Raw genomic sequence first — 16001 nt, 5'->3', positions numbered from 1 at the left:
CCACGCCCGGCTAATTTTTTTGTATTTTTAGTAAAGACGGGGTTTCACCGTGGTCTCGATCTCCTGACCTTGTGATCCGCCCGCCTTGGCCTCCCAAAGTGCTGGGATTACAAGCGTGAGCCACCGCGCCCGGCCACAGCTGATTCTTTATCACAACAAATGTTGGTGACTGAAAAAGAGTATACAAGCTTTTTTAGAAAGGTGTTTTACGGCCAGGCGCAGTGGCTCACGCCTGTTATCCCAGCACTTTGAAAGGCCGAGGCAGGCGGATCAGTTGAGGTCAGGAGTTCAAGACCAGCCTGACCAACATGGGGAAACCCCGTCTCGACTAAAAATACAAAATTAGCCGGGCGTGGTGGTGATTGTTTGTAATCCCAGCTACTCTGGAGGCTGAGGCAGGAGAATCGCTTGAACTCGGGAGGAGGAGGTTGCAGTGAGCAGACATCGCACCATTGGACTCCAGCCTGGGCAACAAGAGAGACACTCCATCTCAAAAAAAAAGTTGTTCATGCATTCAAGTGGACAGTTTCCTATATTTAAACTCTTTAAACCTGTGTCATGAATTTAGTCTGTATAATGTCTCAGAGGAAGTAATTAAGAATCCAGGCTGTCATGACATGTATTATAGTACATTTGTATGAGATAGGAAGGGAGAGTGGGGACCCATTATCATATGAGCTCCTTTTTGCATTTTTAGTGTATCTGTGTGATAGTTTGAAGAATATTAACAGCGGTATTTTTTAGTAGCCGTGCTTTTAGATACATTCCAAAATCTTATTAATGGGATTCACTAAATGTTGTCAAACTACTTCTTTAGAAAGTTTAGGCAAACATTTAATGTTAAATATGTTTTAAAAGTTAAATATTTAAGTCTGCTTTTCAGCCATTTTTAGTGAATTATTACCAGTGATGTTTTAATCAGGTAATTTTATTTAGTTAACTGAGACTACTTCTTTTCTTCAGATTGATGCCTGGGCTCAGCTGAACTCTATTCCTGGCCAGTTCACAGGAAGTACAGGAGTACAGGTTTTGACACAAGAACAGTTGGCCAATACTGGTGCCCAAGCCTGGATTAAAAAGGTACACAGTATATGTGCATATGAAAGTGTCGAACAAAAAGTTTAAATTTTTTGGAAACTGTTTATTAAAACTGCATGAAAAGACCAGTGACTCTAACCAAAGTTCCAAGTAAATTTGCTATGTGTATATGCTCCAGGGCAGACATTGAAGACGGACTGGATTCATGAGAAAATGGCAAATGTATAAATGTGGCTCAAGAGCCACTAATTTATAAGGTTATTTTAAAAATTGTTACTGCTGCTTTTGAAGGGGTGATTTAACTGTATTTTGAACGCTAACAGCGTATCAGGTGCTGTTCAGAATATTCCACAGTTCCTGCTGGACTACTAACCTAATCATTTCAAAGCAGTGGTTCTCAAATTTTTCTTCATCATGGGATACTTTATTACAGGTTTATTTTTGGTGGATCACTGCCCCCAAGAGCACTCTACCACCTTAATTTTCCATTCCTCTATTCCTTTGCCCTTGCACCCCACCCGCTTCATTAGTGCCTGTGCCTTCTTGTAAGATCTCTTGGCCCCCGTTCCTCACTCCTCTTGTGACCTGTAGCCCCAGGTCCTTTTGGTTGTCAGCTGCTGGTTACAGCAAGTGGTGGGGAGGCCCTAGTATTAGCTCTGCATGTGGTCATCTTGCCATGGGACTGGAAGGCTGAGGGAGGATGGCTGGAGTGGGGTGGGCTGTGGTGAAGGGGATGGGATGGAGATTAATCTGTGGACCACCATTTAGGCCCTAGTGGCCTCTGGTGATCCACAGGCTCAATTTGAGAACCACTAATTTCATGACAAAACAGATATGTAAGACCTAAAATCAAGGGAGAGGATGGACGCCTCGTGCTACGAAGATGTAGGTACATCTGGTTTCAGATTCTGCAGTGAGACCTGTGAACTCCACCTACGGCTGCCTCATCATTGGGGGAGTCTTAGGTGGCTAAGAAGGGCATTCTGAAGAAACACGTTCTGGTGAAGGGACAAAGCTTGGTTGGATGGGTGATGGGAAATTTGTTACAGGAGTACTGGCAGCATAGCAGTGCTGAAACTGGGAGGCTGCGTGGTCTAATGGATTGGGAAGGTTTCTTTATCCTGTTGTACTCCTGACTTCTTGTGTAATCGTGGGCAAGTAACTCTTTGGAATTTCAAAGTCTCCAAGGTGTCTAGTGGTAATCAGTAATGTGATGGTTACCTATAGAGAGTTGCTATGAGTGCCAGTGAATGAGCTGAATTTCTGAAAAATGAGACATTGGTTGCTTTGGGTATTTTAATCTTGTAACATTTATTTCAATTTTGATACCTTTATCTTTGTTGATCTTACTAACAAATTAATATGAAACATCATGTATACTCATTATGCCTGCCTTTTTTTGGGAAGTAGTTGCACTGATGTGTATAGTGAGTACACAGATTCATTAAGAAATTACAATTTCTGTAGTTTGCTGAGGGTTGGTGTTAGAAAGATTGGATTAATCTTGGACTTCTATATTATAGTTACTATGAAAGTGATTTATATAATATTTGAAAAAATGTCTTTCATCTTTGGAAGAACTATAAATGTCCATCTATTTCTTTAGTTTTAATTCTTTAATACTATTTAGTCTTGAAGCTAAGTACTCAGCCAGTATTTCAGGAAGTTAGAAATAAAGCTTATGGGTGTGAAAATAGGCACATAATACACAGTCATGTACACTGCTAGGTAGAAACTTCTGAATGTGCTTCCATTACAAAATTTTGGTCTTTATCGAATGATGTGCTGATCCATAATGTTTGTATACTTCTAAATATGTTAATAACTTAAATAACTTTTAAAAAGTGAATCTTTTACTGACTCAATTGGTTTTCCCCTAAAATAATTTCTTCTGGTATTTGCAGTCTTGTAGGCAGTTAACAGACTTTAAGTAAATAACTTTAAAATATTTAGTAGCACCTTTAAAAAAGGCTTCGACTTTATATTTTATGTAAGATATACTTTGGGAAGCAAATTATTTTGATAAATTATGAGATAAAGATAATGTTCAGACCAAATTTTAAATTTTAGATAAAAGTAGCACTTATAGGAAAAGATTCATTTGTATAGAATTACTGAAGAATATTTGATGCTATTATCAACTAAAAAGACACTTTTTAAAATTAAAAATGGGCCACAACATGTAGAAGTCATTAGGCAGCTGAAAATTTAGGATGTATCATCCCTGTTAAATATCACAAATATTGCCTACTCATTAAATGTTTAGTTGTGTTTAGAAAACCTGTCAAATGATCATTTTGGCTTTTCTTTAGTATAGTCCGGCATCTGCCTTATGTGTTAAAAAACATGTGGAATACCAACATCCTCTGTGTTCTTTTTAGTTTGTTGCAGTATATTTTTAGATTAAAAAAAAGCAAAGTTTTATCAGTATTCTCATTAATCAGTAAAACATTTAAAGTAGTTGGTTTAAAAGAACTTTTATTTCTGGAATGGAATGATTGGGATGTGACCTGATAATACAGTTTATTATTGTGGTCTCATTAAATTAATCAGCTTTTTCACATTGGGGTAAAGAAACAGATGATGATACTAGGGAATGGAAATAAACTTGGAAACCTGGGTTATTTGGGGATTTATATTGTACTCTGCACAGTTGCCCTTTTTTTTAGGAGTGTTCCCTGGAAAAGAGGGACGGATGAACCTGGAAGTAAGTAAAAGACATTCTAGGTGTGTAGCATCAAGGCAGTTAATATCCAAGCATCAGCTTTCTCTTTATACATCTACACTGCATGGCCTGCACCAAATAAGGAACTGAACCAGGGGTATGTTTTTACCTCCACAGCTGCCTCCTTCCATCAGAGCACCTTGATGAACTTAATGTCTAGTCACATGTCATTGGCATGTTTTCTCCCCAGCATTTAATTATAAAGCTGGGAAACAAAAGATGATAGATACAGTTTTACTACTGCATACAAACTTTTTTTTTTACATTTAGTATTATTAACTTATCAATATAGGAGATATGAATACATACTGTTTCCTGAGCTACCAAAGTTTTTTTACTCTCTGTTGATAAGTTAATGACTTTTGCTATATGTATATTTATATATATATATTTGGTAAGAGAACATAAAAACCTAAAATTTAGTAACAAGGGGAAAATAAAGCATGATTTGGAGATGTGTTTCAAATTTTTAAAAAATGACCATAAAGATCAACAGTAGAACTTAATACTGTTTGTTATATGTACATGGATGCCCTTTAATAAGAGGCATTGAATATTTCTTAACCTGTAAAAATAACTGTTGACCATGCTAATGGATATACTTGTGCATCTTAGGACATTAAGTGGTTTGCTGCTTTGATGGAAATTATGGTTCAGTGGGTTGGATACAAGAGAGATGATTGTTCACAGAATAACCTGTGAACTTTCACCCCTCTGTATGGAAACTTGTTTCAGGGCCAAATCCTTGTAGCTGTCTTCTTGCCCCGGTCAGTGCCAGCCGTACTATTCACAACACTGCTGCTACCGAGGCCTAGGTATGTAAACATTTAAGGAGTTTTTTTAAAAGTCTTTTAACATCAAGCTAGGTTTTAAAAGAGTTCAAATTCATTTTGGCATACTTACAGGATATTTAATGTGATTGTTTTCTATTTGTTACTGTGTAAATTTCAAGAGTTTTTTTTTTTTTTTTTGCTGCTTTAGGGATTTTCTAAGTAAAATATTTATACTTGCTTTATAGTAGAATGGGGAAGAAAACTTTGGATGACAACAGTATGCTTCTTCAGTGTCTAAACTATTTCTAAGTGATTTCTGGGCTTTATTCATAAACTAGGTACACCTGGGACAATTAATATCATTGATTGTTTTAACATTGCCTTCTTTTTATTTTGCAAGCTAAGAAGAGATACCAGTGAACCTAAATAGTGGACGAAAACAGGAGTGTTCTAATTTTTTTTTTTTTTTTGAGGGGTGCACGAGGGCTACTGTTTCAAAACTGCCATTTACTTGTCTTTATTTGACTTCCAAAATACTATTACGTTGATGTGCAAATAATCAGAACATACACACTACAGTATGTATAAAGTATAGAGGAATTTACATTTAATTGCTATAACAGATCTAGAAGTAAAATAAGATTCCTCTTTTTAGAAAGTAAACAATCTGTCACCAAGTTCTAACTGTAAAATGGGGACATTTTACCTTTCTTTCTTTGGATAGGATCAGTTCTTAAGAGCAGCCCCGGTAACTGGAGGAATGGGAGCCGTTTTGATGAGAAAAATGGGCTGGAGAGAAGGAGAAGGATTAGGAAAAAACAAAGAAGGCAATAAGGAACCCATCCTAGTTGATTTTAAGACAGACCGTAAAGGTAACAAGTTCTTTTTTGGAATGTTTATTAACACCTCCTTTAACATTACCTTTAATATATCCTTTTGAACCCAGTGATCCTGAACTGAAGGCACTTCTTGTATATATACAGCTATTTGTCAGAAAAAACATTAACTCCTTTTGGGGTTCACAGAGCAGCTTATTTTTATATACCTATGGATAGAGACACCAGTTTGAACTTTTAAAAGGCACCTTTTGTTATGCTAGTTGCTAAATATGGAAATGTGTATAAATCTAATTGTATTATTACACCTCCAAATTCAACTGGATTTCATGTTTAGAAAAAAGGATTTCCGTTTTATTTTCTCTTGACAAGGAACCATCCTTATTTCTAGAGTTTAGTTTATTTTTTGTCAGATAGTTTAGCACATCTTCATTATTTCTTATTACAATGCTGTTTAGTCTAGATTTCATAAACCCTGTTTGCTTTTTTTTCCAAGCTCAGTAGTTAAGTTGGGTTAGAGTGTAGTAGACCAGCTGCTGACAATAATGTTACTTCTTCCTGTTGCCTTGTGTTAAGGCATCTTGGAAGTGTTAGCATTGACTGTGTTTTCCTTTTACCTTCAGATACCTGGGCAGGGCAGCACTGTGTGTTCTATGTAGCTTGTATGTAGTTGCTAAGTATTTAATCGTTCCCACAGATGATAGCTAATTGGCGTCTTTTAAATAATTTTTTCCCTTGGAATAATGTTAAGTGGAATCGTGAGAGGCTTGCCAGCTCAGTATGATTTTTGTATAGCTTGTTTAAACCTCATTTATAAAAGCTAGCAAATGTAAAACTGGGATTTATTTTCATCTTTGTAATCAAACAGTAAGTTGAAGCTAACTTCAACAGTTAAACTGTCTTAATGAATTTGGAAATGAACTAGCTCTGCACCACATACTTTGGTGTAAGTATTGTACAATTTCAGGAAGCATTCTCCTTGGAATTGTGGGACATGGCCTGACTGTAAGCTCTCAGAGAACCACAAATTTCCCAGGATAGGTTTAGAAAAGCTTGTATTAGCATGAAATTATTTAGTGAAGGTTGAAAAATTTCCTGTAACATACAGGATGAGCATCCCACATCTGGAAACCTGAAATGCTCTAAAACAGAAGACTTTTTGAATACTGATATGATGCTCAAAGGAAATGCTCATTGGTGCATTTTGGATTTCAGCCTCTTCAGATTTGGGATGCTCGACCACTAAATACAATGCAAATATTTGAAAACCTGGAATCAACTGACACACTTCTGGTCCCAAGCATTTTGGATAAGGAATACTCAACCTGTATATGGAATTGGGAAAGCAGTGTTTGGGTTTAGCAATGTAGCTAATCCCCTTTGTAATAAGCCTATGGAGAGAGAGGTTATGTAGAAAGGTTATGTTCATATTTTGAGAACATCTCCCATTTGTTAGGAAGGGAGAGGAGTTTGCTAGGAAAAAAGGGACCTATTTGGAGACAACCGTTTTCACATTTTTGGTGGCTTAAAATCCTAACCTTTTTTGGAAGAATCTTAACAGAAGCTTATTTAAGAGACAGTAAATCTGCAGAAATCACTTGGCAATAAGCTATTTTTTTTCTTTTTTTGAGATGGAGTTTTGCTTGTTGCCAGGGATGATCTTGACTCACTGCAACCTCCGCTTCCCAGGTTCAAGCGATTCTCCTGCCCCAGCCTCCCGAGTAGCTGGGATGATAGGCGCCTGCCACCACGCCTGACTAATTTTTGTTTCTTTAGTAGAGACAGGGTTTCACCATGTTAGCCAGGCTGGTCTCGAACTCTTGACCTCAGAAGATCCACCCGCCTCGGCCTTCCAAAGTGCTGGGATTACAGGCATGAGCCACTGTGCCTGGCCATACTTAACTTTTTGTTTTCTGTTTACATTTGGTATTTATTACAATTCCTCATACCAAGATCTGTGAATATTAAATATAAACTTATATGCTGAAAAACAGTAAAAGAGAAGAAAGAGAAGATTGATAGAGAAATCAAGTGTACTAGGAATCTGTTGATTTTATTTGAAGGCATACATTTGAGGTTCAGACTCCTACAGAGGGATCTTTGTTTTAAAGCGGTGCTTTGAAATTTATTTAGTGAACAATTTTTTTTTTTTAAAGGTCTTGTTGCAGTAGGAGAAAGAGCACAAAAAAGGTCTGGGAACTTCTCTGCTGCAATGAAAGATCTGTCAGGTGAGAGCACATTTTTGAATTTCCTCTTACCCTAATCCCACCTTGAATTCATTATTTGTTGCAGAAGTTGGTGGAAATAATTTGAAACTGGGTATTTTTCCCCCTTGCAGGCAAACATCCTGTGTCTGCTTTGATGGAAATCTGTAATAAGAGAAGGTGGCAACCACCTGAATTTCTGTTGGTCCATGATAGTGGCCCTGATCATCGCAAACATTTTCTCTTTAGGGTAAATATGAATTTCTGCATTAATTGTATATATTTATTAATGTGATGACTTAGAGGGTGAGGGGTAAACATGATCACAGGATTAAGAGTCTGTTCATGGGTGGGGGGTTTGTATTTGTAGTTAAGTGGTGGGGTGTTTAAATACTGAAGCGTGCTTTAATATGACTTGTCAATGTCCTATTTTTTAAAAATTGGAAAAAAAGGGGCAAAATATAGTATACAATTTGTTATTTTCTAGTTGAAAGTGGGGAATTAATTTAATACTTTTGTCAGTCTTTTTCTCAATTTGGAGACCTGCTCTTAATTTGCAGTCCCTTTTTCCAAATGATTTGCTGCTTCTGGGTTGAGATTATAATTTGACTTACATAGTATGGGTTTTATATTTTTGTAAATTATTTTTCTAGCATTTAGTGAAAAAATACAAAGCTAATAGATATTAAAGTTTGATGCTGTTCTTATTGTATGTTTTTCTTGAATAGGTATTGAGAAATGGAAGCCCTTACCAGCCCAATTGTATGTTTTTCTTGAATAGGTATTGATAAATGGAAGCGCTTACCAGCCCAGCTTTGCCAGCCCTAATAAGAAGCATGCTAAAGCCACAGCAGCTACTGTGGTTCTTCAAGCAATGGGCCTTGTACCAAAGGACCTCATGGCTAATGCCACTTGCTTCAGGAGTGCCTCACGTAGATAGATTGAGGTTTTATAATAATCATTTCAGATAATTTTACTCTGCATCACAATGTATTTCCTCTCTAATGTTGTAAATATTTGGCAATTTAAGACATTGTATAAAAAGCAATCTGTAAAAACATCTCCAGGCTTTGATTTTTGTACCATGGAAATTGTATTTAACCATACAGGGTTTTGGTATGTTTATATTGTTTACCTTAGTGATGTATTTGTTTAAGTGGCTAACATCCAAACGACTGTTTGAAGGCATCAGAGTAATCTTCAGTGTGGAATGTTAAATAACGCTTTTATACTGTATTTTGTACTATGATGTAACTCCCCTTCCTTATGGCTAGGCTACTGTAACACTTGCCTGTAATCAGTGAAGGGCTGTGCACCTTGTACTATTTCACAATGGGTTCTGCTGGACAGATACTGGGCCAGTGTTCTTGAGGTGATCAAGATCTGTTCCACAGGGCTAATGCCACCATCTCCCCTCAAAATTTTGTAGAGGTTCTAAAAAGAAAGTGGTATGTTGTGTGATGATCAGCACTAAGTCCTGCATTCCTGTTAAAGCCACTTGGGTCATAAGAAGGGAGTAAAAAATGAAGTCTGACTAGAATTCTATTGCAGAGGCCAAGTACATTTAGTATGGCATTGAGTTGTGATATAGTTTTACTTTGATGTGCATTTTGAATTTCAGCTACACCTAGGTAGACGTAAAATGATAATTAAAATGCTGTAACCAACTTATCTAATAAAATTGGCAACCAGCCACTATTTTGTTGACTATGAGAAAGTTAAAGTTTATGTTAATTTTTAGGGTCTGATAGAATATTTCATGTGTATTACAGTGGTATTCATATGCTCTGTCTCTAAACTTTATTTTCAAAAGCTTAAGGCCCAAATACAAACTTCTCTGGAATAAACGTGGTGTTTTATTTTCTGGGTTATAAAGTGAACAAATACTTAGATACTATTATTTCTTTACCCAATGCTTTTGATTTCTAAGCACTTTTATTTTAAAAATGTGAATTATACAATCCCCCCCCCCACACACACACACCTATCTACCTATAAGCACATTAAATACTACTTTGCCATGACAGCTCAGTGTACTTCACAATTCTTAACACTATTCTATGTGGAATGCAAAATGCCTTTTTGTCTGAATTAACATAAAAAGTTTTAGTATATGTGAAAATAAAGGAATTATAGATCAGTAGGAAAGATACTAAGGTAGAAGCATCACCAATCAGCTAGCTGAGTAGATGTTGTCTATATTTATTTTCTACCTTTATAAAACAAGAACCTGCTAACAGTCTTAGGTAAATGGTAAAGTAACATATTTTTGCCCTGATGCCATTAGTCACAATGCCATGGCGTAACTGCTATGTGATTTCCCATTTGCAAGGAAACATTAATTCAGTTTCTACTCAATATACAATTAGGTTGTAGGGATATAGATATCTCATTTGAGTTATCTGAGTTTTTCATCTTTATGTCTAAAAATCTAATCTGAAAATAGTAAAAACACTGATTTAAAACCTTAGATGCTACTGTAATAAAAGTTATGTTTATAAAAACATTTCAGTATATTCCTTCAACTTCAAGAATCTTGAATTTCCTTGCTAGAAGGCTTTTTTCCTCAAAGATTCCTTTTAGGCTTACTTTGGTGTTCAGGATCTCCAATTATAAATGTAGTCTCTCAGCACCACATTCCGTAAAGATGATTTCCCAAGTAATGGTATTTGACTAAGTTGCTCCAGAGTGTTAGGGTGCAAACCACAGTTAGTAAGCTCCTTATGAACAACCTCCTGTGGAAATGTGTGTACAAGTCAGTAAAAAGCACATTAGTCTTTAAACACAGAAGAGTTTACTTGGAGACTGACAAATAAATGGCTCATTAATGTGATTCATCCTATCAACAGAAGTTGATCCTAAGAATTTTTGTAGTGACAAAATCCCAAAATATTAATGGTTATAAGTCTAGCCAACTGAGATGCATGAGACAATTTTAAAGGTCTTAATTCTAACTCTAAAAACCTTAAGTATGTTCAAGCTTAAAGGCAAATATGGTTAAATACCCACAGTGAATCGTTTCCTTAAACTATAAAGGAATCAGGTACTACTGAGTTTTGGATCCAAGAGGAAATGAAAAAGTTGCCCCTTTTTGGAATGGGAAGTTGTTTAGTCACTGTTAAAACTACTTGGGCTGAGGCCAGGCGCCGTGGCTCAAGCCTGTAATCCCAACACTTTGGGAGGCCGAGGTGGGCAGATCACCTGAAGTCAGGAGTTCAAGACCAGCCTGGCCAACATGGTGAAACCCCGTCTGTAATAAAGACACAAAAAATAGCCAGATGTGGTGGCACATGCCTGTAATCTCAGCTGCTTGGGAGGCTGAGGCAGGAGAATTGTTTGAACCCAGGAGGCTGAGGTTGCAGTGAGCCAAGATCGTGCCGCTGCACTCCAGCCCAAGCAACAGCAAGACTCGGTCTCAAAAAACAAAAAAATTGTACTTGGACTGAATTCATGAAAGCTACCTCACATAAACAACTTACAGACATTATTCCTTCCTCTAGTAATTCATAAGTAACAGTTTAATTACTTGAAACACAATAGTGACTCAGCATAAATGACTCAATTTCCCTCCAGCTAGTTTGAGGAAACTACAACTAAAAACAGTCTGCTCATAGGTGTCTACTTACCATATCAAGTACTTTGTCCATTTGCAGGCAGATGTTAAATACAGCAGTTGGCTCGTGTGGATATAGTACTGCAGAGAAAGATCCACTCTGTGACGATTTGAGCAGCATGGTCAGTGAATGCAGAGAATGAGGCATGATAGGACCTGTAATCTCTAAACTAAATTGGTCTCTGTATCCAGAAAGAGCTTGTGTCTTCACATTTACACTTCGTGCCTTCATGAAAATGCAGAGAAAAGGAAAATTATGATCATCTCTCAACCTTTTGCCTAGCCAAAAATATGTTCAATATATTTCCATTTGGGGTTTCCGAACTCTTTAACAATTATGGAACAAAACTATTTCCCAAGACATCTAAACAATGTTATGTGAGTACAAATACTTAGTAAATTTTCAGCAACCTCTCCATATTAAGAGATTTTCAGGTGAAGTATATTCCAGAGAATACCATTTTTTCATATAGTATTTTATCTGATTTAGTAATACACTGTCAATGCAGACTATTGGGAAAAGCAAAATTTAAAATCCATTCAATTTTATTGCTAAGATTTAGCATGTATTTTGTATTTACATGTATAATTTATTATGATTATAATCCCAGCACTTTGGGAGGCCAAGGTGGGCAGATCACTTGAGGTCAAGAGTTCAAGACCAGCCTGGCCAACATGGTGAAACCTCATCTCTATTAAAAATACAAAAAAATTAGCCAGGCATGGTGATGTGAGCCTATAGTCCCAGCTACTTGGGAAGCTAAGGCAGAAGAATCGCCTGAGCCCCGGAGGCAGAGGTTGAAGAATCGCTTGAGCCCGGTAGGCAGAGTTTGCAGTGAGCCAAAATTGAGCCACTGCCCTCCAGCCTGGGTGACAGAGCAAGACTCCGTCTCTAAATAGATGAATGAATGAATGAATGAATGCAGGGCGGCCAGGTGCAGTGGCTCATGCCTGTAATCCCAGCACTTTGGGAGGCCAAGGAGGGCAGATCATGAGGTCAGGAGTTCGAGACCAGCCTGACCAACATGGTGAAAACCCGTCTCTACAAAAAAAAAAAAAAAAAAAATTAGCCAGGCGTGGTGGCACACGCCTGGTTGACAGAGTGAGATTCCATCTCAAAAAAAACCAAAAAAACAAAAGAAAAGGGCATGGCAGTCCTGTGGTCCAATACTCAAGAGGCCCAGGCAGGAATTTCACTTGAGCTCACATGGTTGAGGTTGCAGTGAGCTGTGCCACTGCACTACAGCAAGACCCTGTCTCCCCAACCAAAAAAAGAAAATAAATGTTCATATAATTTAAAAAGAGGCCAGGAGTTCAAGACCAGCCTGGCCAATATGGTGAAGCTCCATCTATACTAAAAATACAAAAATTAGCTGGGCGTGGTGGTGCCCACCTGTAACCCCAGCTACTCGGGAGGCTGAGGCAGGACAATCGCTTGAACCCCAGAGTTGGAGGTTGCAGTGAGCCGAGATCGCACCACTGCACTCCAGGTGGTGACAGACTGGATTCCCTCTTAAACAAATAAACAAAAACGAACAAGAAAAAACAAAACAAAAAAAATAGCTAGGCTTGGTGGTGTGTGCTTGTAATCCCAGCTACTCGAGAGGCTGAGGCACAGCGCGAGAATCACTTGAACCCGGGAGGCAGGGGTTGCAGTGAGTTGAGATCATGCCACTGCACTCCATCCAGCCTGGACAGCAGCGCAAGACTCCATCTCAAAAAGAAAATAAAAAGGATTTCTATAATATAATTTATATATTTCCACATAATTTCTTTGATGTAACTGTCTTATATAATTTTTGTTTCTTTTTTTAATGAGAGGAAAGCAAAAGGAAAATATGTACCAAGTAAAAATGCTAGGTTCTTTTTTTTTTTTTTTAAATCAAGAATTTATCCTATCAAAGTAAAGTACTTCTTAAAAGCTAGGTTATGCAGATTTTTATTACCTTAAGCATTTGCATTGTGGCACCTCGGAAAGCAACAGGGGACAAGAGGGTTGGAGGAAGTCCTGCCTGTGGACCTGAGGTAGCAACTAAACTCTTAGAGTTAATCAAAAAATTGAGCAATGTAAAGGTGTTGATTCCTTTTACCAACACAACAGACTCAGGTCTGTGATCCATTTGTACTTCATGTTTCTCTTTACGCCTGAAGATGACAATCAAGGAAATTGCAAAAGCAAATCTCACCTAATGTGGAAAGCAGTTATCTTGATTCTGAATCACCCGTGACACCTTTTCTCCATAATGAAATGGAAATCCTCTTGCTACCTCTTTACCGAATCATAAGGCATATGTTTCAATCAAAATGTTAACAATCTGAATTTGCTACAAACTGACACCTAAACCTAATTTCTTCTCTAGTCAAAACACACCTATTCCACAATCACAATTGAACGTTTTGATTAAAAAAGGTTTAATAGTTCACCATTTACTGATACTTAGGGGCTTATTTAATATTACAATGGAGAATTAGTTTTAATATGACCTGAAGATAGTTTAAGATTATAGTCACATAAAACTGCCAATGTTAAACTTCTCACTAATGCCATTCAGTGAAAAGTAATTCTAGTTAACAACAACTGAAAGGATACAGCTTGATAGAAAGTATGTCTGGCTTTTTAATTTTATCTTGCACACCCATCTCTTCCAACCAGGAAAAACTTTCCTCTTCATCCTCATCACTGATGGCTTGCTCCCTAGGAAATTGCTACAGTTAGAGTCCCTATTTCACAAAGCTGTTCCTGTGCAAATCTATTTCATGAGTCAGTGGATGATATAAAAAGTTATTTTAATCACATACTCCCCATATCCCAAGCTCGTTCCAGATGCTGTCTCCTTCTTATGGCCACTTTCTTTTATTAAAGGCAGAGAAAATTCAATACCTACATGAGGAAAAAAAATGTAACTGAGTTTTCATTTAAAGTATTTAACAGGCATGCTGTACTTTTAGAGTGTACAAAATTTGAAATGTTAGTTTTTACAAATGGTCTATTAAGGCAGTAGAGTTTTCAAGCTTTCTTCACAAACCTACGTAAATGCATAAAACGTATCTCCTTGAAAGAGGTTCAGGAAACAACACATACATGTAACACTCTTTCATAAATTATATTGTATTCCAGTTCACTTTTTGAAAAAGTACTGATTGGGCCCATTAAATAGATTTCATGATCCACTAATGGGTTTAGTCAGTTTGAAAATTTTGTTATTAAAGGGGTAATTGGTACTACAGAAAAATTTCTAGAAGAGTATATTCAGATAGTGACTATCTGGCCCAATATGTGTTTCATTTTAGAGATTTTCATTTTAGAGAACCCTATGTGGAAGGAACAGTTTAAATCACGGGTCCCCAGCCCCTGGACTGTGGCCTGTTAGAAACCAGGCTGCACAGCAGGAGGTGAGCGACTGGCGAGTGAACATTACTGCCTGAGCTCCATCTCGTGTCACATCAGTGGTCGCATTAGATCTCACAGGGGCACAAATCCTACTGTGAACTGCGCATGTGAGGCATCTAGGTTGTGCCCTCCTTATAAGAATGATGATCTTGTCCGGGCACGGTGGCTCACGCCTGTAAAGCCCAGCACTTTGAGAGGCCGAGGCTGGCGGATCACGAGGTCAGGAGATTGAGATCGTCCTGGCTGACACGGTTAAACCCCGTCTCTACTAAAAATACAAAAAATTAGCTGGGCGTGGTTGCAGGCACCTGTAGTCCCAGCTACTTGGGAGGCTGAGGCAGAATGGCCTGAACCCGGGAGGTGGAGCTTGCAGTGAGCTGAGATTGCACCACTGCACTCCAGCCTGGGCGACAGAGCGAGCCTCTGTCTCAAAAAATAAAGAAATAAATAAATGAATTAAAAAAAAAAAAAAGAATGATCATCTGATGTGTAACAGTTTAATCTCGAAACCATCCTCCCCACTGCCCATGAAACTGATCGCTAGTGCCAAAAAGTTTGGGAACTACTGGATTAAATAATTGTGGGGGAGGAAAAAAAACCAGAAATAAATAATATATTTCTTAATGTTGCTAATCAACTGGTAAAAGGCATTTTAAATTTAAATACATTTTAGGCTAAAATAGGTTTACTATATAGTATAGTATTCTCACTTTAAACCTAAACTTTTACCTTCATTTCTCATAGCTTCTCTTAAACCTCGAGTTGTTGGAGATATGAGAGCTGTGATTAAGTCACTTCCAGCTAATCCTGCTGCTCGGAACAGGACAGTAAATTGATAGGTACAAACGTAGAAATAGGGGCAAAGTTTTGTCTTCAGCAAATTATATAGAGAAGTAAAGCTCACAGACCTATGAAGTAAAAAAAATTTCTTAACGTATTATTAAACATTTAATGCAATGTTTATAATTCTGTATAATTCAGTTTGATACCTGGTTTAAAATACAACACAAATATTTTAGATAATGGTTTAAATTTTTGTGGTTACGTATGACTTAGCTTTAAAAGACTGAAATGGGTTATGAGGACTCACTGATGACTTCTCAATACTTTAACAGTGTATACCACTTAAACACTTATTTTTTCTTTAAACAAAACTTAATTGAGAATTGCTTGCTGACTTTCTCTGAGCTGCTGATAAAAAAGGAAGCAGAGACTGACAAGAAGTAGCATTAAAGAATTAGGTCTCGGTGGCTCATGCTTGTAATCCCAGCACTTTGGGAGGCCGAGGCGGGCGGATCACGAGGTCAGGAGATCGAGACCACGGTGAAACTCCGTCTCTACTAAAAATACAAAAAATTAGCCGGGCGTGGTGGCGGGTGCCTGTAGTCCCAGCTACTCGGAGAGGCCGAGGCAGGAGAATG

General features: G+C 37.6%; 2 protein-coding genes across 4 annotated transcripts in view; one reads left to right on the top strand and one right to left on the bottom strand.

Annotated features, from left to right (window-relative positions):
- The window catches only part of SON (SON DNA and RNA binding protein), a 34540-nt gene extending 25117 nt beyond the window's left edge, over positions 1–9423 (top strand). The window contains exons 8-12 of one of the 2 annotated variants that reach the window (XM_032175671.3): positions 964–1080; positions 5261–5408; positions 7529–7600; positions 7711–7826; positions 8305–9423. In XM_032175671.3, the coding sequence (XP_032031562.1) occupies positions 964–1080; positions 5261–5408; positions 7529–7600; positions 7711–7826; positions 8305–8364 (513 nt within the window). In that variant the 3' untranslated portion in view covers positions 8365–9423. Of the gene's footprint in view, positions 1–963; positions 1081–4498; positions 4579–5260; positions 5409–7528; positions 7601–7710; positions 7827–8304 lie in introns of those variants that run through there. The other variant, XM_058427851.1, reaches the window with a different exon arrangement.
- A 331-nt stretch (positions 9424–9754) lies between these two features.
- The window catches only part of DONSON (DNA replication fork stabilization factor DONSON), a 12089-nt gene continuing 5842 nt past the window's right edge, over positions 9755–16001 (bottom strand). For both annotated transcript variants that reach the window (XM_032175674.2, XM_032175675.2), the window contains 6 exons: positions 15310–15488; positions 13989–14070; positions 13780–13884; positions 13136–13334; positions 11203–11415; positions 9755–10311 (listed from right to left, as the gene is read on the bottom strand). In XM_032175674.2, coding sequence (XP_032031565.1) covers positions 10174–10311; positions 11203–11415; positions 13136–13334; positions 13780–13884; positions 13989–14070; positions 15310–15488 — 916 coding nt within the window. In that variant the 3' untranslated portion in view covers positions 9755–10173. The remainder of the gene's footprint in view (positions 10312–11202; positions 11416–13135; positions 13335–13779; positions 13885–13988; positions 14071–15309; positions 15489–16001) is intronic.

This window comes from Hylobates moloch, unplaced genomic scaffold (assembly GCF_009828535.3).
Source record: "Hylobates moloch isolate HMO894 unplaced genomic scaffold, HMol_V3 SCAFFOLD_14, whole genome shotgun sequence".
NCBI lineage: Eukaryota > Metazoa > Chordata > Mammalia > Primates > Hylobatidae > Hylobates > Hylobates moloch.
Note: the sequence above shows the minus strand (reverse complement) of the source record. Positions and strands in the feature narration are given on the sequence as shown.